This window comes from Rhinopithecus roxellana, chromosome 14 (assembly GCF_007565055.1).
Source record: "Rhinopithecus roxellana isolate Shanxi Qingling chromosome 14, ASM756505v1, whole genome shotgun sequence".
In the NCBI taxonomy this organism is placed as follows: Eukaryota; Metazoa; Chordata; class Mammalia; order Primates; family Cercopithecidae; genus Rhinopithecus; species Rhinopithecus roxellana.
Genome location: NC_044562.1, coordinates 36,520,288 through 36,548,079, shown reverse-complemented (window position 1 = coordinate 36,548,079; position 27,792 = coordinate 36,520,288). Strand labels below are relative to the sequence as shown.

General features: G+C 44.5%; 3 protein-coding genes across 5 annotated transcripts in view; 2 read left to right on the top strand and 1 right to left on the bottom strand.

Moving 5' to 3' along the window:
- COQ10B (coenzyme Q10B) overlaps positions 1-3,418 on the top strand; it is a 31,096-nt gene extending 27,678 nt beyond the window's left edge. Inside the window, exon 7 of the mRNA XM_010381621.2 lies at positions 3,000-3,418. The gene's annotated coding sequence lies outside the window, so the exon portion shown is untranslated. The remainder of the gene's footprint in view (positions 1-2,999) is intronic.
- A 9,414-nt stretch (positions 3,419-12,832) lies between these two features.
- On the bottom strand, positions 12,833-26,894 carry HSPD1 (heat shock protein family D (Hsp60) member 1). Of its 2 annotated transcripts, none has more exons than XM_010381629.2 (12): positions 26,765-26,894; positions 25,457-25,632; positions 23,921-24,173; positions 21,787-21,869; positions 21,155-21,250; positions 20,676-20,769; positions 19,842-20,010; positions 16,759-16,858; positions 15,597-15,842; positions 14,585-14,759; positions 14,124-14,302; positions 12,833-13,450 (listed from the first exon to the last, which is right to left on the bottom strand). In XM_010381629.2, the coding sequence occupies exons 2-12, from the start codon at positions 25,628-25,630 to the stop codon at positions 13,298-13,300; spliced, it is 1,722 nt and encodes a 573-aa protein (XP_010379931.1). In that variant the 5' UTR covers positions 25,631-25,632; positions 26,765-26,894; the 3' UTR covers positions 12,833-13,297. The 2 variants fall into 2 exon arrangements, with proteins under 2 accessions (XP_010379931.1, XP_010379929.1); XM_010381627.2 differs by having other exon boundaries at positions 26,548-26,808.
- The window catches only part of LOC104676747 (10 kDa heat shock protein, mitochondrial), a 58,258-nt gene continuing 57,230 nt past the window's right edge, over positions 26,765-27,792 (top strand). Inside the window, exon 1 of one of the 2 annotated variants that reach the window (XM_010381625.2) lies at positions 26,765-27,207. In XM_010381625.2, coding sequence (XP_010379927.1) covers positions 27,205-27,207 — 3 coding nt within the window. In that variant the 5' untranslated portion in view covers positions 26,765-27,204. The remainder of the gene's footprint in view (positions 27,208-27,792) is intronic. The other variant, XM_010381626.2, reaches the window with a different exon arrangement.

Sequence of the window (27,792 nt, the reverse complement as noted above, 5' to 3'; positions counted from 1 at the left end):
AGGCTGAGGAGGGAGGATTGCTTGATCCCACGAGGTCAAGGTTGCGGGGAGCCAAGATCGCACCACTGCACTCCAGCCCGGGCAACAGAGTGATACCCTGTCTCAAAAAACAAAAAACAAATACCAAAAAGTCCACCCCCCACCATCACCAGCCTCTGATGAAATGAAGTCCTCATTTCCGTGCCCCAAAAGAAATTCCTCTTGCAGGGGTATCTGTGAAGAGAATGGCAGTCCCCTGGCCTATGGGTAAACTCTAGATAAGAGCAGCCTTTTTCCAGACCGCAAGGCTTCCCTGTGTCCCCAAACCCAGCAGAGGACAAACACTTAGGTTTTTTTTTTGTTTTTTTTTTGTTTTTTGTTTTTTTTTTTTTTTTTTTGGTGCTGGATATGGCACCGGGATAAGTGAGCTGAAGGAAAGGGGTAATAAAGGGAAGGAGGAGGGGGTCCAGGAGTTCAATGTCTGGTACAGTGTGGGGCAGGCACCAGACTAGGTATGGAAAGGCCTCGGATTCCACCGTCATGGCAGAGGCTAGACCCTCATCCTTGGTTCGAGACAAATTGAGACGGACTTCCCACATACGAACCACTGGGAGGGCAAAGGTGGAGAAACGGCACAGGCTGAAAGCAATGAGGTGTTCAGGATAAAGGGCAAGCCCTTGTCAGCCTGGGATATTGTCTCCTCCTCCCAACCTTTGAGTCCAATAGAGGAACCATTTGAAAACCAGAGCCCAAGACATTTCGTAAGTCAGTGACAAGACCACAAACTTCTCTGTCTTGCCCAGTTCCCACTGAGAGTCGTGACAGTATCTGATACACATCCTACCTAGTCTGTATGGCTCAGTCCCTTCATCACTGATTGCTAATGACGGCCGTCGACTCCAGCTGTTTTATTGTCATTCACATGCAGTCAGTGGCTGAAGAAAGGTATACTCTATGTCGACATAGACCTTCCTGCCACAGGGCTTCTCCAACTGGCAGAATTCCCCAAGCCCTCCTCATCCCTCATTCCCAGGTGGGCAGAGGTAGATGGCTTGCAGAGGGAGAGATGCAAGATGGGGAGACTCCACCAGACCCTAGGAGGAGAATTAATGTTGCCTTTCTAGGGTCGTTTTTATACCTTTCTGGTCATTCAGGATGTTAACTAGGCTTGAGAAGAAGCACCATCTTAATCCAACTACAGTTGCAGGATCTGGGTTACTGTTTTTGTTGTTCTTTTTGAAGGGGTGGCCTACCCCTCCACACCTGTGGGCGTTTCTCGTTAGGTGGAACGAGAGACTTGAGAAAAGAAATGAGACACAGAGACAAAGTATAGAGAAAGAAAAAGTGGGCCCAGGGGACCGGCGCTCAGCATACAGAGGACCCATGCCGGCACCGGTCTCTGAGTTCCCTTAGTATTTATTGATAATTATCTTTACCATCTTTTTTTTTTTTTTTTTTTGAGATGGAGTCTCGCTCTGTCGCCCGGCTGGAGTGCAGTGGCGCGATCTCCACTCACTGCAAGCTCTGCCTCCCAGGTTCAAGCCATTCTTCTGCCTCAGCCTCCTGTGTAGTTGGGACTACAGGTGCCCGCCACCTCGCCTGGCTAATTTTTGTATTTTTTAGTAGAGACAGAGTTTCACCGTGTTAGCCAGGATGGTCTCGATCTCCTGACCTCATGATCTGCCCATCTCAGCCTCCCAAAGTGTTGGGATTACAGGCGTGAGCCACCGTGCCCGGCCCCTATCTTTACCATCTTAAAGAAAAGGAAGTGGCAGGATAATAGGATCATCGTAGGGAGAAGGTCAGCAGTAAGACATATGAATAAAGATCTCTGTGACATGAATAAGTTTAAGGAAAAGTGCTGTGCCTTGATATGCATATGTAAACATCTCCATAAACCTTTTTAGTGCATAAAGAGCAGCGTTGAGCTAGCAAGTCCCGCCTTTCGCCCTAAGGCAGTTTTCTCCTTTCTCAGTAAACAGAACATATCAGGTTTTATACCGAGATGTTCCATTGCCCAGGGATGGGCAGGAGACAGATGCTTTTCTCTATCTCCACTGCCAACAACCGCCAAGAGGCCTTCTTTCCTCTAGTACTAGTCCTCCTCAGCACAGACCCTTCACGGGTATCAGGCTGGGGGACGATCAGGTCTTTCCCTGATCATAGGCCATATTTCAGACTATCACATGGGGGGAAACCTTGGACAATACCTAGCTTTCCTAGGCAGAGGTCCCTGTGACCTTTGGCAGTGTATGTGTCCCTGGGTACTTGAGATTAAGAGAATGGTGATGACTTTTAACCAGCAAGCTGCCTTCAGGCACTTGTTTAACAAAGCACACCCTGCACAGCCCAAAATCCTTTAAACTTTGAGTCACCATAGCACATGTCTCTTGCAAGGACAAGGTTGGGGGTAGGGTCACAGATTGATAGCATCTCAAATACAGAACAAAATGGAGTCTCTTATGTCTACTTCTTTCTATATAGACACAGTAACAGGCTGATCTTTCTTTCTTTTCCCCACAGTTTTTTTAGAGACAGTTTCACTCTGTTACCCAGGCTGGAGTGCAGTGGTGCGATCTCGGCTCACTGCAAGCTCCGCCTCCCGGGTTCACGCCATTCGCCTGCCTCAGCCTCCCGAGTAGCTGAGACTACAGGCGCCCGCCACCACCCCCAGCTAATTTTTTTATTTTTGTTTAGTAGAGATGGGGTTTCACCACGTTAGCCAGGATGGTCTCAATCTCCTGACCTTGTGATCCGCCCGCCTCAGCATCCCAAAGTACTGGGATTACAGGCATGAGCCACCGCACCTGGCCTGGGTTACTGTTAATGTGTAACCTGGTTGGTTGCACAGATCAGTGTGATGCTGAGCCTTTACCCTTAGGATGAGTCCCTTTTTTGTTTGTTTTTTATAACAAAGCTTTACTTGTTACATCATGAGGTTCTTATGTCCTTTGTGTTTCAGAGATGTAAATGTTTAGAGAATTGATACCTTTCCTGGAAATGAAATACTCAATTTTAAGATTTTAGGTATATGTCTGGACGTAGGGAGAGGGAAACAAAGAACAAAGGTGACTAAGATGGCGTACTTTCGGGTTCTTCATCACCAACTTTCCTCCGCCAGGGAAAGGCACAGGTCAACTGCGCAGGCGCAGCATGACGTCCGACCGAGGAAACCGAAACCTACCTGGCCATGCCCACCGCAGGGCCCTCGACCCGCCCGCATCCCGCCTACCGCCCTCCCACTCCCAGGCCCAAGACATAAAAGCCGCTCCCCGCAGGCGCGCGGCATGAACTTCCTTGGCCCCTCCTCATATGCGGACCTAGGAACCTCACCCGAGAACGCCGGAGCGACTTCCTCGGCCTCTGCCGCCAGAGACCGGTGAACCTTGCCTCCTCTTTCTTTACATTGGCTACGTAATAAAGTTTCCTTTTTATCTTGCCTACTTGCCTTTTCTCTGGCGCCGGCTCTGGTGGTCGCATAAAACAAATCAGGTGGTGCCGAAACCCGGGAGGAGACCCCTCCTCAGGGCCCCCCAAGGTCCAAGGAGCCTCCTCCTTCCACACCGCGGACAGACCAGGACCTAGACATCGCTTTCCACACCTCCAAGTCTCCTAGGGGTGAGTACCTCTTGCCTCCCTCTCATACTCCTTGGCCAGAAGTCCTGTGCAGGCCCAAGGCTTTTTGCTTACCAGGTGACCCACAGGAGAGTTCCCAAAGGTAGAGACGTCTGCCCAAAGGAACTCCATTCCGTTCCGTGTGAGACCCGTCCAGGACAGAGACGTCCGCCTGGAGGTAATCTCCATTCCGCCTCCAGGAGCCTCCCACCGGTCTCTAGTGGCTCCAAAGGACGCTTTGCAGCCAGGTAGAGTTCGGTTTCCGTTTCCGCCTCTAGGCGAGAGGAAGGCTGGGAAACCCCCAATCCAAAATACCTAGAGACTCCCCTTTAGGGTGTCTTCTAAAAAATCTCAAAACTTTACAATTAGAACAAGATCTTAGGCGAAAGCAACTGGTGTTCCTCTCCACTGTGGCGTGGCCACAATATAAATTAGACAACCAGTCTCAATGGCCGCCTGAAGGCACTCTAGACTGTAACATTTTAATCGACCTCAGTAATTTCTGCCGACGCTTAGGCAAGTGGTCCGAAATTAACTATATGCAAGGATTTTGGGCCTTGCGTTCTCGTCCGGACTTGTGTAGCCAGTGTTCCTTGGCCCAAGTCATGTTGGCTAAGGACGCAGGCCTAACAAAGTCCGAAAAGGAGGAGTCTTCCTTCCTGTCTGACTTGCCCGAAGACCTTACTTTCCCTCCCTCCCTTCCACTCCCACTGTATACTCCACCTCCCACTCCCACTCCGGCCCCACCTTCCCTTTCAACTCCCCCTTCCACTTCCGCTGTAGTTCCGCCCTCCTCCTCGGTCCCGCCTACCATTGTTGAGGCTGCCCCTCCTTCCATCCCTCGGCACTTCCACCTACCCACCTTCCACACTCCCTCTCATTCTTGCCTTATGGGTAGCCCTCTCTTACTCTCATTCCGCCTTCCTCTTCAGTCTATTCCTGCCCTCCTCTTCCTCGGCTCCTTCATAACTGTTCTGTCATCATTCTATTACTGTCATCATTCTATTACCTGCTTCTTATGTCTCCTCTAATAATTGTTTTAGACCTTTAGGCACCTAAGGCACTAGGCAAACCAGTGTCTGATCTCCAGCCTAGTCTTAACTAAAACCGAACAATACTCCAGACACTAGGCAAACTGCTGTCCTTACATCTAAACAGCGGCGGACAATACCGTCTCCTAGCAACTACCTCCGCTATGTCACCACTGTTGCCCATCTAATACCAGGTAAAACAATTACTGTTATCTAAATTCTTTTCTCTTTATACTTCTGCTTCTTCTCTATCAGCTACAAAACTCCCCACTGTTGACTAAGTCAACGTCCTTCTCTCCCCCTTAAAAAACACCAAAATGGAGTCCTACTTTATACTTATATTACTACTCTTCTTACACACTCCAACGGCTGGCAGAGTAAAAGGAGGACTCTACGGAGATCCACACTCTTAATAAAAAGGACACTTGTCCAACAAAAATCCCTCCCTAAAAATATACAAGTCCTACAAAATTTAACCTTAGCCATACAATCACAGGAACAGGCCCTACAAGATCAACTACACTCCAACAAAGACCCCTTCTCATGGTTAAAGCTGGTCTGTCAAGGGTTAAACTTAACATGGGCAGCGAACATAACACACCTTTCCCACTGTTTCCTCTGTGCAGCCCTTAAAGAAGCCCCCTTAGTGGCAGTCCCTTTATCTACTGCTTTCAAGGCTACAACTGGCTCTACAAGCACCTCCCAAAAACCGTTTTTGCTCCAAGTCCCACTATACCAAAAACCAGAAAATCCAATCCTTCCTTTCTGCTACTCTGCCCCAAACTCCTCCTGGTGTGAGTATACCCAACCACCCAATAAGACCCAGACAGCCCCCGTCGGAGGTTATTTCTGGTGTAACAAAACCCTCTTCAAGTTCCTTAACCACACATCTATCAGCCAATCCCTCTGTGTTCCAGTGTCTCTAGTACCTAGTTTAACCCTATACAGCAAAGCAGAAGTGGCTGAACTCACTTTGCAATTTAACTCTCCTCCTAATAATCTCCAGAAACGGGCCGTCTTTCTTCCCTTAGTCATCGGGATTTCTCTAGCCTCCTCCTTAGTGGCGTCAGGGCTTGGAACTGGGGCACTTGCCCACTCGGTACAATCTACTCGATCTCTAACTGCCCAGATCCAAGAAGCTATAGAGCGTCGGCTGAAAGTCTAGCCTCTTTACAACGTCAAATCACTTCAGTGGCTCAGGTGGCAGCACAAAACAGAAGAGCACTAGATCTTCCCACAGCAGAGAACGGAGGAACATGTCTTTTCTTAGGAGAAGAATGTTGCTATTACATAAACGAATCAGGTCTAGTTGACACATATCCAAACCCTAAACCGGATTAAAACAGAACTAAAGAACTACAAACACTCCCTTAACCCCAGGTCCACCTATATGGTTATTACCGGTAATGCAACAGATGCTCCCATTCCTCATCCCTGTACTAATTCTCTGTCTTATCCTATGTTTTGCCCCCATTTTAATCAAATTTCTCCAAGCCAAAGTTCAAGAGATCACCTGTGTCGCCTTCAACCAGATGCTCCTACATCCCTGCGTCCAGGTGCCAACCATAGACCCTCATGACAACACCCCCTGACAGCAGGAAGCAGCCGGACAGACAACAACGCCCCCAATCATCATAATCAATAAAAGGTTGGACTGTCTGGACGGAGGGAGAGGGAAACAAAGAACAAAGGTGACTAAGATGGCGTATTCCGGGTTCTTCATCACCAACTTTCCTGCGCCAGGGAAAGGCACAGGTCAACTGCGCAGCATGACGTCCAACTGAGGAAACCGAAACCTACCTGGCTGCGCCCACCACATGGCCCTTGACCCACCTGCATCCCGCCTACCACCCTCCCACTCCCAGGCCCAAGACATAAAAGCCGCTCCCGGCAGGCGCGCAGCGCGAACTTCCTCGGCCCCTCCTCATATGCGGACCTAGGAACCTTGCCCGAGAATGCCTGAGCGACTTCCTCGGCCTCCGCCGCCGGAGACTGGTGAACCTCGCTTCCTCTTTCTTTACATTGGCTACGTAATAAAGTTTCCTTTTTATCTTGCCTACTTGCCTTTTCTCTGGCGCCGGCTCTGGTGGTTGCATAAAGCAAATCATATAACTCTTGTTGTTTATGGTATATTGACCTGATTTATCTATTAACATATCTGTCTTTCATAAGTAGAGACTATTTACAAGACAAAATGCTGAAAATTATATAGAAAGTTATGTCTGTCTCATGAATTTAATATTCATGAGTTCATCTCAAAAATTTAGTTCCCTGGAAAGTTCAATATTTCTGGAGAATTTGGATAACTTCTGCCCCCTGGGTTCAAGCGATTCTCCTGCCTCAGCCTCCTGACTAGCTTGGACTACAGGCACACACACCACCATGCCACGCTAATTTTTGTATTTTTAGTAGAGATGGCATTTCACCATGTTGACCAGGCTGGTCCCGAACTCCTGACCTCAAGTGATCTGTCCGCCTCAACCTCCCAAAGTGGTAGGATTACAGGCATTGGCCACTTCACCTGGCCATGACACTTACCAGTTTTATTTCATTCCTTCCTGTTTACACATACAGAAACAAGAATATAATCCATGCTTTATCAGCAGACATGTGTGTCAACACTCCTGTTTATTTTGTTTTTTTTAGACAGTTTCGCTCTTATTGCCTAGGCTGGAGTGCAATGGCCTGATCTCGGCTCACGCAACCTCCGCCTCCCAGGTTCAAGTGATTCTCCTGCCTCAGCCTCCCGAGTAGCTGGGATTACAGGCATGCACCACCATGCCCTGCTAATTTTGTATTTTTAGTAGAGATGGGGGTTTCTCCATGTTGGTCAGGCTGGTCTCGACTACCAATCTCAGGTGATCTGCCTGCCTTGGCCTCCCAAAGTGCTGGGATTATAGGCGTGAGCCACCGTGCCCAGCAACACTGCTGCTTATTAAAAGGATTCACCAGTTTATATTAGAACTTTTTCTATTCTTTATATTCATTTTCGTCTTTTAAGTATCATTATGAACACTGCTTTGTTCTAATTCTAAGTAACCTTAATGATTTGTTATTGATACTCAAAAGGTACTAATTTTGCCCAGTAAACCCCTTGGGCAGGCTCTTCTTTTTTGGGGGGCGGGGGGCCAGAATCTCACTCTGTCGCCCAGGCTGGAGTGCAGTGGTGCGATCTCGGCTCACTGCAACCTCCATCCCCCCAGGTTCAAGCAGTTCTCCTACCTCAGCCTCCTGTATAGCTGGGACTACAAGTGTGAGCCACCACACCCTGCTAATTTTTGTATTTTTAGTAGAGACAGAGTTTTGGCATATTGGTCAGGCTGGTCTCGAACTCTTGACCTCAGGTGATTGCAAAAAGCTGGGCGTGGTGGCTCACGTCTGTAATCCCAACACTTTGGGAGACCAAGGTGGGTGGATCACTTGAGGTCAGGAGTTCGAGACCAGCCTGGCCAACATGGTGAAACCCCACCTCTACTAAAAATACAAAAATTAGCTGAGCATGGTGGCGGGAGCCTGTAGTCCCAGCTATTCTGGAGAAAGAAGCCGAAGAATCGTTTGAACTAGGGAGGCAGAGGTTGCAGTGAGCCAAGATCAAGTCAGTGCACTCCAGCCTGGGCAACAGAGACTCTGTTTCAAAACAAAACAAAAAACAAAACCCAAAGTGAAGTAGAGGTTTCTCTTCAAAGAGACTTTCTCCCCATCTAGTTAAAAAGAAATACCAACTTCTCCTAGAAGCAGAATTTATTCAAACACCCATGCTAACATTCTTAAATATCTGCTAGCTGTAATAAAGAAATCAATATATTTTGTGTTCTTAGCTCCCACAATTTAGCCTAAATATTTGCCCTGGCATGCTTATACTGGTCCAAGCAAGCATTAGGTCATAGCCTGTTCCTTTTCCTTATTTGGAGGTGTTTTTTTACCTTTCTCAGCGTCCTGCAAGTTACTTCCTCCTTCCTTTGTTCTCCTCTGCCTTTGCCTCTTGAAAAGTTCTAAGTCGCTAGCCAATCGGAACAAATACAGAATGTGAGGTCCAATTCCAGTGAATGGAAACCAGACACAGCAGTAGGGTGGACGCACCGGGTTATAAATGACCCTGTCTGTTTTGTTCGGTGTACTCTTGTGGCAAAACTGCTGGGGAGTGTACCCTTTCTGCAGAAAGTAAAAATGGCCTTGCTGAGAAAATTAAATCTATGTTCAAGTGCTATTTCTTTATGGCACTGGGGAACAAGCATTTCTAACATCCACCAGCCTCAGCCTCCCAAAGTGCTGGGATTACAGGTGTGAGCCATGGCACCCAGCCGTGCTGGCTCTTCTGTCTTTAAAACTGCTCTGCGGCTGGGCAAGGTGGCTCATGCCTGTAATCCCAGCATTTTGGGAGGCTGAGGCCAGTGAATCACTTGAGGTCAGGAATTCGAAACCAGCCTGACCAGTATGGCAAAACCGTCTCTACTAAAAATACAAAAATTAACCAGGCGTGGTGGCATGTGCCAGTAGTCCCAGCTACTCAGGAGCCTGAGGCAGGAGAATCGCTTGAACCCAGAAGGTGGGGATTGCAATGAGCCGAGATCGCCCCACTGCCTGCACTCCAGCCTGGGTGACAGAGTGAGACTCTGTTAAAAAAAAAAAAAAAAAAAAAAAAAAAAATGGCTCTGGGTGTTTTTGAAAGTATTCTCATTGCCAAGCAGGAACAGGGTGTTCCAGATCCATCCTAATTTTTTTCCTGCCTCAAGGCATGGACTCAACTGCTACTCAAGGAATCCTGTTTCCTTTCAGTGGAGTATTAAATATCTAGGTGCTGGAGATGTACATAAGAATTGTTGATGGGCAGCCGGCGGCAGTGGTTCCCACCTGTAATCCCTGCACTTTCAGAAGCTGAGGTGGGTGGGTCATGAGGTCAGGAGTTCGAGACCACCCTGACCAACATGGTAAAACCCTATCTCTACTAAAAATATGAAAATTAGCCGGGCATGGTGGTGCACACCTGTAATCCCAGCTACTTAGGAGGCTGAGGCAAGAGAATTGCTTGAACCCGGGAAGCAGAGGTTGCAGTGAGCCGAGATTACACCACTGCACTCCAGCCTGGTGATAGGGTGAGACTCCATCTCCAAAAAAGAAAAAAAAGAATTACTGATGGGCACACGTGCTACTGTTGCTGCTACTACTATTAGACCATTTTTTGTGACAAAGTCAAAGACTTCATTTAAGGTTACTAAATTCAAACTATTCAGACTGAGTATTTTCAGTATGACAAACTACACTGTGCTTTTCTTACTCCAACATTGACGGTCCACATTTAACTGAAAATCAGACTGGGTCAGGCGTGGTGCCTCACGCCTGTAATCCCAGCACTGGGTGGCTGAGGCAGGCGGATCACTTGAGGTCAGGAATTCAAGACCAGCCTGGCCAATGTGATAAAACCGTGTCTCCACTAAAAATATAAAAATACAATACTCCACTAAAAATACAAATACAAATTAGCCACCAACAGTGGTTGGGCATCTGTAATCCTGAGGCTGATGCACGAGAATCGCTTGAAACCAGGAGGTGGATGTTGCAGTGAGCCAAGATCATGCCATTGCACTCAGACTGGTCTGGGCAACAGAGTGACACCCTGTGTCCAAAAAAAAACAAACAAACAAAAAAAAAAAAAAAAAAAAAAAAAATCAAACGAGCTATTTGTAAGAACCAGGAAGATATTCTTAGTCATGTGCTTCAGCTGAAACTTGCTTTTCACATTTTGGATTCTCCAAGACCTGAGTTTAGCTGGGGTTACCTCAGTTGCAACAGAAACCTTCCATTTCCTCAACTCTTCCTGAAATAGCAAGACTTTATAGCTGCACTGCTTTTCCCTTGGTTATTCCTGTTTTTCAAGCAGAACCAGGTAATTTCCATGGTTAGGGCTTAAATATTATATCACTGTTTGCTTCCTCCTTTCCTCCCCTTTTTCTTTCAGGCTTATACATTTGTTTTCCCAATAAACTCCTGCAAATTTTGACTTGAAAAGGCCCTCCTCCATTGTTCAAATAAATCCTGCACAGTAAAGCAATTAAATTGTTTGCTTTCAGGCCATCCCACCGGGCTCTATTTTTCCTTCAGGTCAACATCTGACTGGGGCCTGGAGGTATTTTTTGTGGTTTCCCAAGGTACCATGAATGTCATGAGCATGTTTCCTCAGGGTATCTGATCTAGTAGTTCCTTTCTAGTCACTGGCATCTTTAACCTTGACCAAAGGATGCTTTAAGTAACCATCTCAATCCTTGATACTCCTGCTCCTCTAGCATATCTTCAAAATTTCTGCAATCACTTTATAGGTAAATTTACATTTTTCACAATTAGATGCAATTTCTAGTGGATGTTTGGGAGGTGGGGGATGGATTAAAGTCCCTTTGATCTCTAACTTGTCATGAATCTAGCTGGTTTGAGTGCACTTATTGACTAAATCTGTTTTCAGTTTTGAAAAACGATATGGCTGGGTGTGGGGGCTCACACCTGCAATCCCAGCACTTTGGGAGGCTGAGGCGGGTAGATCACCTGAGGTCAGAAGTTAACCCCATCTCTACTAAAAATACAAAAAATTAACTGGGCATGGTGGCAGGCACCTGTACTCCCAGCTACTTGGGAGGCTGAGGCAGGAGAATCGCTTGGACCCGGGAGGCAGAGGTTGCAGTGAGCCGAGATTGCACCACTGCACTCCAGCCAGCCTTGGCGAGAGCGAGACTCCATCTCAAAAAAAAAAAAGGACAAACAAAAAAGACAAACGGCGATAGAAAGGACATAGAACTTAGGAGTTCAGGTTTGTAGTCTAGTTCTGGTTTCATCAGTAAGTGTGAGCTTGGGTGCTTTCCTCCTCAAATAAGCTAAGAAAGGAAAAGGGAATTTCCCAGTTCCTCTGGCTGCAGCTTTCAGGTTTCTTGCAACAATAAACTAGACCCTGCTTAGCATGTTCTTAGATTGAGAACTTAAGTGTTTAAATAAAAAACTGGTTCAAATTTGATCTCTGCTTACTGTAACCTCCGCCCCCTGGGTTCAAGCGATTCTCCTGCCTCAGCCTCCCAAGTAGCTGGAATTATAGGCACCTGCCACTGCACCTGGCTAATTTTTGTTTTTAGTAGAGATGTGTTTTACCATCTTAGCGGGCTGACCTCGTGATCTACTTGCCTCCCTAAGTACTGGGCCCTCAGCCTCCCTAAGTACTGAGATTACAAGTATGAGCCACGGCGCCCGGCTGGCAGTTAGACTTTCAGAGTCTCAATTTATATTAATGTAGCTCCCAAACCTAACATTGAGGGTTAAAATTACCTATCCTGATGTCTAATGCATAGCAAACACTTGGTTAATTTTTCCTCTCCTGTTAATCTCTAGAGTCTCCTATCACTCTCCCTGCTCTAATACGAACTAAGTCCAGGTGTTTCTTATTCTTTACTGGTCTTCTAATAAACTAGTTGGACTCTTAAGATGTAAATTATCTCCCTAGATATCTTTTACTCAAGTTTGCTTGCTTGTCACTTTTATAGCCCAAACTACATTCTAGACAAGATTTCCTCAGTTAACATGCCTTTTTTCAGTCCCCTCTCATTTGCTGACCAATTCTGCCTTTTTAAATTTCTGTGGGTACATAGCAGATGTATTTATTTGTGGGGTACAAGAGATGTTCTGATGTAGGCATGCAATGTGAAATAATCGTATCATGGAGAAAGGGGTATTAGCCCCTCAAGCATTTATCCTTTGTTACAATCCAATTACATTATTTTTGAATATACAATTGACTATAGTCACCCTGATATGCTATCAAATATCTTTTTTTTTTTGTACCCCAATCAAATTACCAAAACCAAAGCTATTCTAGGTATAGGATTTCAAGTGACTCTTTCATGTGGTGATGGACTTTATTTTTCCCCTGTACTTCTGTCCAAGGTAAGGACAGCAGAAATATTTGCCTCAATGCCTTGCTTGCAGCAGCAGCCCAAAGGCCACACTGAGGTGGAGTTCCTTCCAACCTTCCCCTTCCCCTTGCACAGGGGAAAATAGAAACTGTCTTTCCCCATTATCAATGGAATAATGTAGTAGTTCAGTCTGCAACAAAGAGAAACATGAAATATCATGAAAATATCATAGGTAGGATGTTTTACACACATGCCAGTCTGCCCCTTCAACTGGCTTTCATTTTTCAGCATCTTCTAATCATGGAAAGGCTAACACAGTTATTAACTTCAAACAAATTTTTATTACACAAAGGTTGTCACATAATTGGATATTTCTCTACTTTGTACACAATTATTCTCTCTCCCCACAGAAAGGCTGCTTAACTTCTCATCTGGTGGTGGCAAGCACTAAAATCCTGATTTTAACAGAATAGTAGTAAAAATGCCTCAGTGATTTAAGTTGAAAGCAGTACATTGGTACATGGCTCTTGTACCCATTATCAGGAATGTACAAATGTTTTTTATTCAAAAATACAAAATAAATTATCTGTAGGCATGGACAATGACAGCAGTAAACCATTATATATTTTGTCAACTGAAACCAGTAACTGATGGTTATAGTGATTTTCAGCCAGCCTTTTTCTTCATTTTCTCCAACTGACTTCTCTGAAGTTATTGGTGAGGAACACTGCCTTGGGCTTCCTGTCACAGTTCATTAATAAAGGTAAAGCACTACTAGTCTTGCAGTTAGAACATGCCACCTCCCATACCACCTCCCATTCCACCCATTGCACCCATTGCAGGGTCCTTCTCTTCTTTAGGAATTTCTGTGACAACAACTTCTGCTGTAGTTAACAGAGAGGCCACACCAGCAGCATCCAATAAAGCAGTTCTCACAACCTAGAAAAAAATTTAATTAAACATTAGTTTTCCCTTAGTAAAATATGAGCAAGACTTACTGAAAATTTCTGTCTGGGCGTGGTGGCTCACCCCTGTAAATCCCAGCACTTTGGGAGGCCGAGGTAGGTAGATGAGGTTAGGAGTTCAAGACCAGCCTGGCCAACATGGTAAGCCCCCATCTCTACTAAAAATACAAAAATTAGCCAGGCATGGTGGCGCATGCCTGTAATCCCAGCTACTCGGGAGGCTGAGACAAGAGAATCGCTTGAACCCAGGAGGTGGAGGTTGCCGTGAGCCGAGATCGTGCCATTGCACTCCAGCCTGGGCAACAAGAACAAAACTCTGTCTCAAAAATGAAACAAAACCCTGTTCTGGGTATCTTGGAAAGTATTCTTACTGCCAGGCAGGAACAGGGTGTTCCAGATCCATCCTGATTTTTTCTGCCTCCATGCATGGACTCAACTGCTACTCAAGGAATCCCCCTTCCTTTCAGTGGAGTATTAAATATCTAGGTGCTGGAGATGTACATGAGAATTGTTAATGGGCACAAGTGCTACTGCTGTTGCTACTGCTATTAGACTATTTTTCTGGTGACAAAATCAAAGATTTGGGATGTGGGGATATTAACAAAATGAACAACAAAAAAATTTTTAGAAAGTGTTCAACTATTTACCTTTGTTGGGTCAATAATTCCTTTGTCCACCATATTCACAAAATCTCCAGCCATAGCATCATAACCAACTTCTGAGGAACTTTGCATAATTTTCTCAACTATCAAAGATCCTTCAACACCTGCATTCTTAGCAATGGTCATTGCTGGAATTTTGAGTGTTCTTTTAATAATTTCTATACCTACAAAGAAATTTCAGCAAAATTTTAATGCTTTCATTTGTAAATATTATAACACATTTATAATTTGTGAGGATATGGATGTAGGGAAATCCCAATCCTACGACAGCTCAAATAATTTCCTCTGAAAAAGATGTGACGCATGTTTAGCTCTGACATTAGCACTATTCTACTTCTGTTATTCAGGAAAAGGATATGCTATTCCATTTAGGGGACTGCAACATTATTATTCTAACAGAAACACTAAAATCAGGCCACAAACTCATTTAAAAGGTAACTTTTTACCAATTTTTTGATCTTCATTAGCTGGAGTCAATGAGTCCAAGGCTGGAATGCATCGAAGCAGGGCACAACCCCCTCCCAAAACAATGCCTTCTTCAACAGCAGCTCTTGTAGCATTAAGCGCATCTGTAACTCTGTCTTTCTTTTCATTCACTTCAACATCACTTGTCCCACCAACCTAAAGATGAAAGAATTCCAGTTAGTATGGCCTCTTCATTCAAGATGCTAATTGCCAAGTCATTTAAAAGCAGTTTAGGCCGGGCGCGGTGGCTCAAGCCTGTAATCCCAGCACTTTGGGAGGCCGAGGCGGGTGGATCACGAGGTCAGGAGATCGAGACCCTCCTGACTAACACGGTGAAACCCCGTCTCTACTAAAAATACAAAAAACTAGCCGGGCGCGGTGGCGGGCGCCTGTAGTCCCAGCTACTGGGAGGCTGAGGCGGGAGAATGGCGGGAACCCAGGAGGTGGAGCTTGCAGTGAGCCGAGATCGCGCCACTGCACTCCAGCCTGGGCGACAGAGCGAGACTCCGTCTCTCAAAAAAAAAAAATAAAATAAAATAAAATAAAATAAAATAAAAGCAGTTTACTTAAAAAGCAATCCTGGGGTGGGCATGGTAGCTCACACCTGTAATCCTAGCACTTTGGGAGGCTGACGTGAGTGGATCACTTGAGGTCAGGAGTTTGAGACCAGCCTGGCCAACATGGTGAAACCCTCTCTCCACTAAAAATACAAAATTAGCTAGGCATGGTGGCGAGCGCCTGTAATCCCAGCTACTCAGGAGGCTGAGGCAGGAGGTTTGCTTGAACCCAGGAGGCAGAGGTTGCAGCGAGCCAAGATCGCACCACTACATCCCAGCCTAGGTGACGGAGGGCTTAAAACAAAACAAAATTCCACTATTAAGTTAATTCCTCAAATACTTGTTTAGTTCCATGGTACTACTGGGGAATACTACAGAAGCACAATCATTCTTGGACTCAGAACCCAAGAAACTTATTCATAATAATGAATCTTACCTTCAGCACAGCTACTCCATCTGAAAGTTTTGCCAGCCGTTCATTCAGTTTTTCCTTTTCATATTCACTAGTTGTGACATCTAACTGCTCAATGATTTCTTGAATACGTTTTTCAATTTTAGCCTTGTCACCTTTTCCTTTTAAGAGCATGGCATCGTCTTTGGTCACAATGACCTCTCCAACTTTTCCTAAGTCATGAGGCTGAACGTCTTCAACATTTAGGGTCAACCCCTCTTCTCCAAACACCTACAAAATGAGTTAAACGTAAACCAGCTGTAGGTTACAGTTTCTACCATTATACCAAGTTTATTAATATGCCATGCAAGAGAATCATCTTGAAATACTTTCTTTGAAATGAGAGCCTGTAAGATCACTGTTAGTCCAGAATAAGACTTGAGTATAGTCTTCCATTGCATTTCCAACTTCTCAATTCTCACAACTCTGGTAATTATTATTAGCCTTACTTGAGAAAAAAACATCCAAGGTCACACTTACTGGTAGAGCCAGTACAAGACCATAGGCCTTGACTCTCAAGTCCTACATCACTTGTAGCACACACTTCTATCTTTCAAAACTGAAAACAGATCCCAGGACTTTGGGAGGCACAGGCAGGCATATTGCTTGAGTCCAGGAGTTTGAGAAGCCTAGGGCAACATAGTGAGACCCACCACTACTAAAAGTAAAAAAATTAGCTGGGCATGGTACTGCACCTGTAGTCCCAGCTACTTGGGAGGCTGAGACAGGAGGATTGCTTGAACCTGGGAGGCGCAGGTTGCAGTGAGCCAAGATTGTGCCACTGCATTCCAGCCTGGGTGACAGATCAAGACACCCTGTCTCAAAAAAAAAAAAAAAAAAAAAAAAGGAAACTCCACAGATTTAGTCAATAAGAACAGTCAAGACAGATCAAGACACCCTGTCTCCAAAAAAAAACCAGGAAACCCCTTATTCAGTCAGTAAGATTTAGTGAATATAGAATAGTCAAAAGCCCATTGTTAGGCCAGACTCGTGGCTAATTAAAGGGAATTTAATCCAACCCCTACCTTCCAAAGAGCCAACAGAAACAGATAGCTGTAGTATCTAATTATGAAAAATGTTAAACTATCTATAAATTTCAGACAAGTATAAACATTCAGCAAACCATTATCACATTTATTTTACTTACTGCACCACCAGTAGCAATAGCCATATCTTTAAGCTGGTTCTTTCTATTGTCACCAAACCCTGGAGCCTTGACTGCCACAACCTGAAGACCAACCTTTAGCCTGTTAAGAATAGTTGACAGTAAGGTTTAAATGAAATAAAAATGCCTCTGTTTAAATTCCCCTCAAGCTCTGTTACTACTTAGATTACTTAAGACTCCCTAAGTAATCTGGTTTTGTTTTTGCTTTTTTTTTTTTTTTTTTTTGCTTCCTAGCAATTTTTGATCAAATTAAGACAGGAAAGATGTGAGACAGTTAAGGCTATTTTCTATTAATCTATACTTGTTCATATCTGTTTACCTTCTTAATAAACTGTTGGCCTGGCCGGACGTGGTGGCTCATGAGGTCAGGAGTTCGAGACCAGCCTGGCCAAGATGGTGAAACCCTGTCTCTACTAAAAATACAAACATCAGCCAAATGTGGTAGCAGGAACCTGTAATCCCCATTACTCGGGAGGCTGAGCAGCAAAAATCACATCACAATAAGTTATAAGATACAGTGATAACTATTATGAATGGTAGAAAAATAATTACTAAATGTTACATTTGAGGGTCATTTAATAAACATCTACTCCATAGATTGTATTAATGCTGAGTTTTGAATGAGCAATGTTCTGCATTCACTTCTTTTATAAATGTTATACAAAAACCTGACAGTATTGTTAAGCTCACCTGAAATTTTTACCAGGTAAATGAATACTTAGAATGTGCAATCAAATGTCCATTTGAGAACAGATTGTGAAACAGAAGGAATGTTCAAACTTCAAGACAGCTGGTCTATTTTATTAAGGACCCAAATAAAAATCAGAGGAATAAGCTATATGCTATGTAAACTGGATATCCCACTTTTCAACTAGCAGTTAAATGGCCTAATGAAAACTCTGTAGACTTGTTTTTTTCTGGCCTCAAGTCTTCAAGTCTTTTTTTTTTTTTTAAGACAGAGTCTTGCTCTGTCGCCCAGGCTGGAGTGCAGTGGTGAGATCTCGGCTGACTGCAAGTTCTGCCTCCCAGGTTTACGCCATTCTCCTGCCTCAGCCTCCTGAGTAGCTGAGACTACAGGTGCCCGCCACCACACCCGGCTAATTTTTTTTTGTATTTTTACTAGAGATGGGATTTCACCATGTTAGCCAGGATGGTCTCCATCTCCTGACCTCGTGATCCACCTGCCTCAGCCTCCCAAAGTGCTGGGATTGCAGGCATGAATCACCGCTCCTGGCCAAGTCTTTTCGTAATCCCTCCAAAAAAGCAAATCCAAGCTAAGAAAAATATTCCAGGGTAAGGCAGCTCATTAGAGCTTTTGGGTCAGATCAACACATGTAATGTCTAAAACATACCTCCTAATTTGTGCATTTCTACTATAACGAAATGGAAAGAAAAGTCTTGCTTCTGACATACTTCAATTCTCAGATAAGGAAGAACAAACATTTTAATAATGCCCTTAGATTGCAGCATGAACATTATCTGTCTTAAAGTTTAATAGTAAACTATAGCATAAAATGTAGATTTAAATAAGTGAATAGACCCCACCTTATTTTAGATTGGGTGCTATTTTCTCTACTTCAGACTTTTTAGTAAACATTTAACAACAGATTATATAAAATACTTGATCACAGCCAAGGGTAATGGCTCATGCCTGTAATCCCAGCACTTTGGGAGGCTGCGATGGGAGAATCATTTAAGATTCACCAACAGTTTAAGACTAGCCTAGGCAACATATTGAGACCTCATCTCTACAAAAAAATTAAAAGATCACCCAAGTGTGCTTGTGCAAGTGTGTAGTCCCAGCTACTTGGGAGGCTGAGGCAGGAGGATTGCTTGACACCAAGAGTTCAGGGCTTCAGTGAGCTATGATCATGCCACAGCAGCCCAGCCTGGATGACAGAGTCTGTCTCTCAAAATAAATAAAAAATATTCAATGGTGAAATACCCTTACATCTCAGTTATTTATTTAGAGACTTACTTTGTTGCCCAGGCTGGAGTGCAGTAGCACAATCTTGGAACACTGCAACTTCCGCCTCCCAGATTCAAGCGATTCTCCTGCCTCAGCCCCTTGAGTAGCCGGGATTACAGGCGTGCACCACCAAGCTCTGCTAATTTTTATATTTTTAGTAGAGATGGGGTTTCACCATGTTGGCCAGGCTGGTCTCGAACTCCTGATCTCAGGTGATCCACCTGCCTGTGCCTCCCCAAGTGCTGGGATTATAGATGTGAGCCACTGTGCCTGGCCCATTTGAGTTATTTGGAATGTTGTTTACTTCCCTGTTCTATGCAAAATAATATTTTGAAAATATACATATTTTTAACCAGAAAAACCTTAAAAAAAAAAAAAAAAAAGAAAGAAAAGATTCACACTTGAACCCAGGAGGCTTGAGCCAAGATTGAGCCACTGCACTCCAGCCTGGGAGGCAGACTGAGACTGTCTCCAAAAACAAAAAAAATTACAAGCTGGGCGCGGTGGCTCACATCTGTAATCCCCAACACTTTGGAAGGCTAAGGCGGGCAGATCACAGGTCAGGAGTTTGAGACCAGCCTGGCCAATATGGTGAAACCCCGTCTCTACTAAAAATACAAAAATTAGTCACATGTGGTGGCACATGCCTGTAGTCCCAGCTGCTCGGGAGGCTGAGGCAGAAGAATTGCTTGAACCCAGGAGATGGAGATTGTAGTGAGCCAAGATTATGCCACTACGCTCCAGCCTGGGCCATGGAGTGAGACTCCATCTCAAAAAAAAAAAAAAAAAATTACAAGATCCAGTCATGTACCTTCAAAACAACTGTAAACACTTGCAAAATATAGAAAGGTACCAATGTGCTAAATTAGTCTGTTCTACGAGACAGTTGAGCAAAATAATAAAGAATTTGGGGTCCCTTTCAAAAACAGAACCACAAGGATACATAGAGCGCACCTGATTTACACAATGACAATTCTAGATCCAAACCCAACTGGATCAAATGTGGAGGTATACATGATGGAGACTACGAATAGAAATATAAATAATTCTGTCTTTGACCCAGAAATATAAATCATCAAATACCACTGCCTATTACCTATTCAAGACGAGTGTACTTAGAGCTTCTCCATCCACGTCTTCAGCGATTATGACCAAAGGCTTACGGTGAGCATTGGCAATTTCAAGAGCAGGTACAATGGACTGGACACTAGAAATTTTCTTTTCACTCAGCAGAACATAGGCATCCTGGAATTCACATTTCTGACCTGTAAAAATAATGAAGATTTCAAAAATATACAAAAAATGACTGCAATGTATTCAAGTGAAAAGCTAAACCAAGGTTCCAATACATTTTAAAATTGACCAGTGAGTTTGTTTTCCTCCTTCACGTCTCATATGCATTAACTTTTGGAATATACACATTTATTTTTTAGAGTATGACACCAACTAATACCTATAGTTTGACACACATTAGGAAAGTATATTTTAAACATTTCAGGAGGCCAAAGCAGGCAGATGACTTGAGGCCAGGCGTTCAAACCCAGCCTGGTCAACATGGCTAAACCCTGTCTCTATTAAAAATACAAAAATTGGCCACACATGGTGCTTCATACCTGTAATCCCAGCACTTTGGGAGGCCAAGGCGGGTGGATCACCTGAGGTCAGGAGTTAAGAGACCAGCCTGGCCAACTTGGTGAAACCCCATCTCTACTAAAACTACAAAAATCAGCTTGGCATGGTGGCGTGTGCCTGTAATCCCAGCTACTCGGGAGACTGAGGCAGGAGAATCACCTGAACCTAGGAGGCGGGGGTTGCAGTGAGCAATGCGCCACTGCATCTCGCCACTGCACTCCAGCCTGGGCAACAGAGAATGAGACTCTGTCTAAAATAACAAAAAAAAATAATAATTCAGTTATTGATTTGTTCTTACCTTTTGATGTATTAATAAAGTATGGAGAAATATAGCCTCGATCAAATTTCATGCCTTCGATAATTTCTAATTCATCATTCAGTGTTTTTCCATCCTATGAAAAGTCAAAGAATTAGGTATATTGATTTCATTGAAAACAAAACATGGAATTACAGGCCAGATTAATAAAAACAGACCCCTCTGGCCATAAGAGATGTAGGGTGGAGTATGAAAAAGCCCAGGACATCCAATTGCACTTCTGCAAAAAATCCCAAAAAGTGCTTATTTGAATAATCATTTAAGTTAGGATGGATTCATTTCATGGAGCAAAGGCGAATTCACATAAAACACAGTAAGTACTTTATTCTATACATGTGCTGAGACTACATATGAAGGAATAAAAAAGCACAGTTTTTAAAACACAGAATTTTTCTATTTGGAAAATTCAGTTTTGATCATCAGATAACTCAAACTATCTTTAAAAATACAAACACACTTGCCTTTACTGTGATGACACCCTTTCTTCCAACCTTTTTCATTGCATCAGAGATGATATTGCCAATTTCTTTGTCTCCATTTGCAGAAATCGTAGCAACCTGAAATAATCAAGTTACTCTTCAATAAAAGGTAAGACTGGTGTCCTTAGTCAGTTCCCTTACCTTTTCCTAGAAACTTCCAAACTGATACTTCCATTCAGGGGAGAGAAGGGGAATTTACGTTATGATAGTTTTCATGAAACACTGGTTCTTTGCTCTTTTCCGATTCATTATTTGACTACATTGTTTTGAAGAATATGATATATAAAACTATTCTTGTAACAAAAAGTTTAAAAATACTGACTTCATTACAAACTGACAAAATTTATGCACCTTCGACAATGGCTAAGAACATTTTCACAACATACAAATCCATTTTACAGCCATGTAGAACTAAAATGACAACCACATGCAGAACTAAATGACAACCATTATGGTCACTATTCTTTTCAAAAGTTTTAGCAGTAAGAAACAATGATTCTAATATTGATGATTGCATAGTATTATTATTCTGACATTGGTGTGATCAAGGGAAAAAAAAAGTACACATGCCATTAAATTTTTTTAAAAAAACATATAACATGTTAAGTCCTTACCTGTGCAATTTCTTCAGGGGTAGTCACAGGTTTAGACTGCTTTTTAAGTTCAGCAATTACTGCATCAACAGCTAACATCACACCTAGTTCAACAATATATGTCATTACAATGTTTATTTCTCTCATGACTTCTAAGTCAAGTAGAAATCTTGAGATTCGTGACAACTATTTTAATGCCTTAAATTTATTTTTATTATTTTTTTTGAGACAGGGTCTTGTTCTGTTGACCAGGCTGGAGTGCAGTAGCACAGATCAGGCTCACTGAAGCCCTGACATCCTAGGCTCAAGGGAGCAGCTGAGACCACAGGCTCAAGCCACCGTGCTCAGCTCATTTTATTTTTGTAGACAAGGTCTCGCTATGTTGCCAAAGCTGGTCCTGAACTCCTGGGCTCAAGTGATCCTCCCACCTCAGCTTCCCATGTAGCTGGGACTACAGGCATGTACCTATGCTTGGCCTTTAGTGCCTTAATATTAAATTTACACACGGCTTCTGAGACAGTGCTTCCTAATAACACAGAGTTGCATGGCATGTACTTAGGTTCACACAGTAAATAAAATCTCACAATGCCAAAATTTTGAAAATAGGACTAAAACAAGGTAGATGTGTATAGTTTCAAGAGTCTCACACCGAACTCATCCTATGCAAATTATTCCTAACTCAATCATGCTGCCTGTTTTCAGTAGGGTCCCTGACACTTCTCATGTCCATTAGATGATGCAAAAAAGGACCAAAATGGTTAACACTCCCTTATTTTCAACAAGAAGTATAGTTCTTAAGTGATAGGAATCTGTTGTGACTATGCCTCTGCAGGTGTCAATTATCTGAAAACCCCTCAATTTAGTATGTATTATGAACTAACAAAATATTTTTGTTTTACATCACTCTTAACAGTCCTATTTTGCTCAACTGGGAATAGTGCTAGCTCTCTTGTTGTTTGAGAAATGTTACTTCAAAAAAAATCCAATGCAAGGCGTTGGGAAGTCCTCTTCATAACCTTAATTAATACTTGTTAGTGATTTACAGTAAAACTGCTTTTAGTGAAGTGTAGTCACGTGGTCCATAAACATTGAAATATATGAGGTAATGATACATTAGTATGCCAATTCTGACAAAAAATGATCAATAGCTCCCCCACCTTCACTCACAAGAGGGTTCCTAGTTTCAACCCTAACATACCCTGGATATACACAGTAATTCTGCTGATAGGAAAACCAAGTCTTAGCATACAGATAATAAATGACAAAGATGGGACTAGAATTTAAGTCTACACTGCCATGCAGTTCATGCTGAGGAGCAAATTTGTTAATTAAATTGCACTCCAGTTACAAGCACTAACAAAACACAAACCAATAACATGGTGTGTGCTATTAAGAAAAAATACACTAATGGGCCGGGCACGGTGGCTCATGCTTGTAATCCCAGCACTTTGGGAGGCCGAGGCAGGCAGATCACGAGGTCAGGAGATCAAGACCATCCTGGCTAACACGGTGAAACCCCATCTCTACTAAAAAATACAGAAAATTAGCCAGGCATGGTGGTGGGCACCTGTAGTCCCAGCTACTCGGGAGGCTGAGGCAGGAGAATGGCGTGAACCTGGGAGGCGGAGCTTGCAGTAAGCGTAGATCACGCCACAGTACTCCAGCCTGGGGGACAGAGCCAGACTCTGTCTCAAAAAAATAAAAAAAAATAATAAACTGAGGAAAACATTACTTTCTGACATTCTGAATGATCCAGTGTATTCAGTCTTACTTTCTACAAAACTAAACTAAAAATTAGCCAGGAATGGTGGTGAGTGCCTGTAGTAGTCCCAGCTACTTGGAGGCTGAAGCAGGATTGCTTGAGTCCAGGAGTTCCAGTGCAGTCCAGCCTGGGCTACAGAGCAAGACCCTGTCTCTAAAAACAAAAGAAACCAACTAAGCAAAACATCAAAATTACCTAACAGTACCTACCCACCATACAGCCAGGCATTCAATCACTACTTGCTAAAGGAAAACCCAGTTTAAGATTTCTCCAGGCCAAGAGGAATGAGAGAAGGATCAATTTCCTAAAGTAACACTCTCCTTAGCTCCAAGGAATCAATGCCTTAAAGCACACTGAAGTTTAGAACACTGTAGTGACAACAGACATTCCTACCTCTCCTGATTTCCACGGGATTAGCACCTTTGCTAATCTTCTCGAAGCCTTCCTTGGCTATAGAGCGTGCCAGTACAGTAGCAGTGGTAGTGCCATCCCCAGCCTCTTCATTTGTGTTATTGGCAACATCTTGAACAAGTTTAGCTCCAATGTTTTTATATTTATCCTTTAAGTCAATTGACTTTGCAACAGTCACACCATCTTTTGTTACTTTGGGACTTCCCCAGCTCTGCTCAATAATCACTGTTCTTCCCTAGAAGAAAAAAAATGTAACAGGATCACACATGCCCTAAGGATTACTTATATTTTACAAAATGAGTAGTCTTCATAATAAAGCAACTACTTCAACGTCTCAACATAAGTTGTGTCATTTTTATCAGTCTTGCAGCATGAATCTCAAGGGCAAGTTTATCGACATTCTTTGTCTACAGACAAAATGATCTGTTTCTCTGCCAAGAGCATAATTTTGAACTAAGTAATTTAGGAGATTAAAATACTAGGGACTAAAATTTGTCATCTTATAAAATGAACAAGAATACAAGACAAAGAATAAAACAATCTTCCTACCACTTATACTTAAGTTTTAGTTAGTGCCTGTTATCTTTTAAAGCAATATGACTTGTTTTAAAATTCGTTTAAAATATTAACCATCAAGGCAAGTAGTGTGCTCTTCCAGGTTCACTCAACATAAAACTTCAACCATGGCAGTTATTTACCATCCTTTGGATTTGAACTAAAGCTGCTACTTTCTATTCGTGAGGTGTGCAAATGTTGTATTTTATGCAGTTGTTTGGATCACTTGATATCTGAACTGTCTTCAAACTGAAATGAAGCACCACTTGACTGCACACCACCTTCAAAGCCCTCCTCAAAATATTACCCCTATTAAATGAGACTTATTTTAAATATGCTTCGGAACAAGAGAACAGCAGAAAACCGATGGGTAAAACTAGCATCTTGGGGTGGAGGAGTGAATGGGAAGCTACTGTATAATGAGTACAAAGTTACAATTTTCCCACATAAAAAGTTTTGGAGACGGATGGTGGTGATGACTGCACAACATAAATGTAATTAACGTCCCCAAAGTGCACACTTAATGGTAATTTTATATTGTGTACGTTTTACTACAAAAAAAAAAAAAAAACAAACAAAAATTTAGCACCTACAAGCACATACCTGAGGGATTATGGAAGATAAGTTAAACTTTTCTCTCTACACTTGGCATGAACTACTCGGAAAGGATCCAAATTTTAACTTAGGCAAGCAAAATTCTACCTCGAGTTTAAGAATCCATCTTGAGCTATGTTACTACCCGATTACATCACACATTGAACAAACTAGTTTCGAAAATCTGGCTGAAGCAGTTTAAGATCATGTCTAACAAAAAAAAAGTTAACCAATACTTCAGAATTCTTACATGTAAACTGAGTTCTCAAAAATGGATACGAAAGTACTGTTCAATAGTTCAGTGCGACTATTTGCGAGCAAAATGCTATTAAAACTACTGTAATTATAATAAAATAAAAATACTGATACCTTTGGCCCCATTGTAACGGCCACAGCATCGGCTAAAAGGTCTACACCTTGAAGCATTAAGGCTCGGGCATCTGCACCAAATTTTACATCTTTGGCATAAGCCCGAGTGAGATGAGGAGCCAGTACCCTGGACACCGGTCTTATCTGGCGAAAGACTGTGGGTAACCGAAGCATTTCTGGGGATGGAAGCAAATAGATAATCAGTACCTGTGGTGCGCTGCAGCACAAACATGCGCACCTGTGCAACAGAGCAAGCAACGTGAGATGGTGAGTCTGGCTGACCTCCGCCAGCCACTACACCTGAATGACGGAAGGCGCCGCGGCTTCGGAACATCAGCCACTAGCGCAAGCTAAAGAGCCGCCCCGACGCCTGACCTATAGCACTAGCATAAAGCACATGCAGCTCCTTCCCCACGGCCACCTATCCCTGCCGCCAAAAACGAGTTAATCTTTCACCGCGAAAACGGCCTTGTGGGTAGACCCACTCCAACTGTGGCCCCTGAGAAACCAAATCAGCCGGAGAGAGGCAAGTTACAAATCCCAGTGACCAGGGAAGTTAAAAGTATTCCTGACGGTGCAAAAAGCCGCTCAGCAAAGTATCTCCATGGATCCACCCAAGGCTACCGTATCAGAGCAGCCAGCAAGGCCGCGATGCTGGGGGCGGCGGCCCGGCCCACTCGGCGCGGGCCCACGTGTCCTTCTTTCTGAACGCCCCCAGCAAGGTCAAGAGTGGAGGCGCGGTATCCCAGCTGCCTGCGGGGGAAAACAGCGGTTCCCTCGCGTACACCACCCTCCCCGGTTCCCTGAAGTCGACCAGGCGCGGGTTGCACCAGCGGGCCTAAGTGGTTACAATCCCTCAAATTCAGTCCCCGTGAGTTGTCCCCCCTGCACCCAGCCGAGGTCCAGGATCCGCGTCGCACGTGATGGAACCCGCATGGACCCGGGAGGCCTGGACCCGTAGGCCTGGGCCCGCGGTGCGGTGCGGAACTCCAGGTTGTCGTCGCCTGCATCCTCCAGCAGGACCGCAGAGGAGAAAGGCCCACTCGGGGGTCGCAGGCGCCGGGGGGAGGCGGCGCGGGAAGGCCGCATACCTGCGGGGCGGCGGCGGGGCGTGCGCGCAGCGAGACAAGTCGTCGGCGGCGAGTGAGGGACAGAGTGCAGGGCGCACACGGCAATGAGCCCGTGTCCCCTCCCTCCGCCTCTCCCCCCGCCCCGCAGCACCGCGTGTGCAGGCAGTTCCCACCCCCTTCCCGTCAGCTGGGCCCCTGCAATCTGCACACCCTACGAGCGAGCCCCGCCCCTCCCTACCCGTGCAGGGTGTGCTAGCGCGCTTAGCCCTCTCCGGCCAGCTTAGGCTAGTTCCCGGGCCGCGCTCAGTTCCAGAACTTTCCGGAAAGTGCCGCGCTCCCTACGGGTCAAGGGTAAAATCGCGTCATTTCCGGGAGGGGATGAAGGGGTAGTTCTTTCACCTCGGCTGGGCGCCTAGAAAAGCCTAGAAACAGCTCCTTTTTTCTTCCGCCTCCGAGTCTTCGCGTCAGCGGCCTGCGCAGGGCCCTTGGGGCGAATCGCGGCGCGCGTCGGGGCGACCGCCCTTCCTCGCGGGGAGGGGCGAGGGGGCTAGCGGCGGGGGTTGGGGCGAGCGCGCCTGCGCGCTGGGCGGTTTTTTCACGTGTCGCCAGGGCCGGACCGCGAGTCTCTCCTTGCGGCGCTACACAAGAGCAGAGTACGAGTCTGAGGCGGAGGGAGTCATGGTGAGTCCCGCGTGGCACCGAAGCCAGCAGGCCCGGGCCTGTCTGAGGCGTATGGGGATCACTGACGTCCCTCTTTTGGGCTAGGCGGGAGGGATTGGTGGCCACTCAGTGACCAGCGCCTGCCGGCACCCTGGAGCGGCAAGGCCTGCCCGACCCTTTTCTCCTCCGGGGGCTCTTTGCACGCGGGTGTGCTGCGGGTCTGTAAGGCAGGAGGCGGGAACCTGGATGCAAGCGCAGCGTCCCACCTGCTCTTCAGGGCCTTTGTGGATGTGTAATATTTTGGGTAAAAAGCATGGTGCCAGGCAGAGAGATTGACCCAGCGTTTCCTGAAAATTTCTGGAAAACCCTGAAGAAGGAAAACATTTGACCTTGGAATAAACTAAGGTTGACCTTAAAGTTAGTCTGGTTGCTCACCGGAGGAGCGACAACGACCCCTAACAGATGTAAGGAATCGGGAATTAAACTTGGAATATTGGTTAGTACATTCAAATGCGTTTCCTTAACGAATAAGCTGAGGTTTGGTGTTAACTTTCGAAGCCAAAACGTGTTGGGATATATATAACACGGTGGCGTTGCCTGTTGATA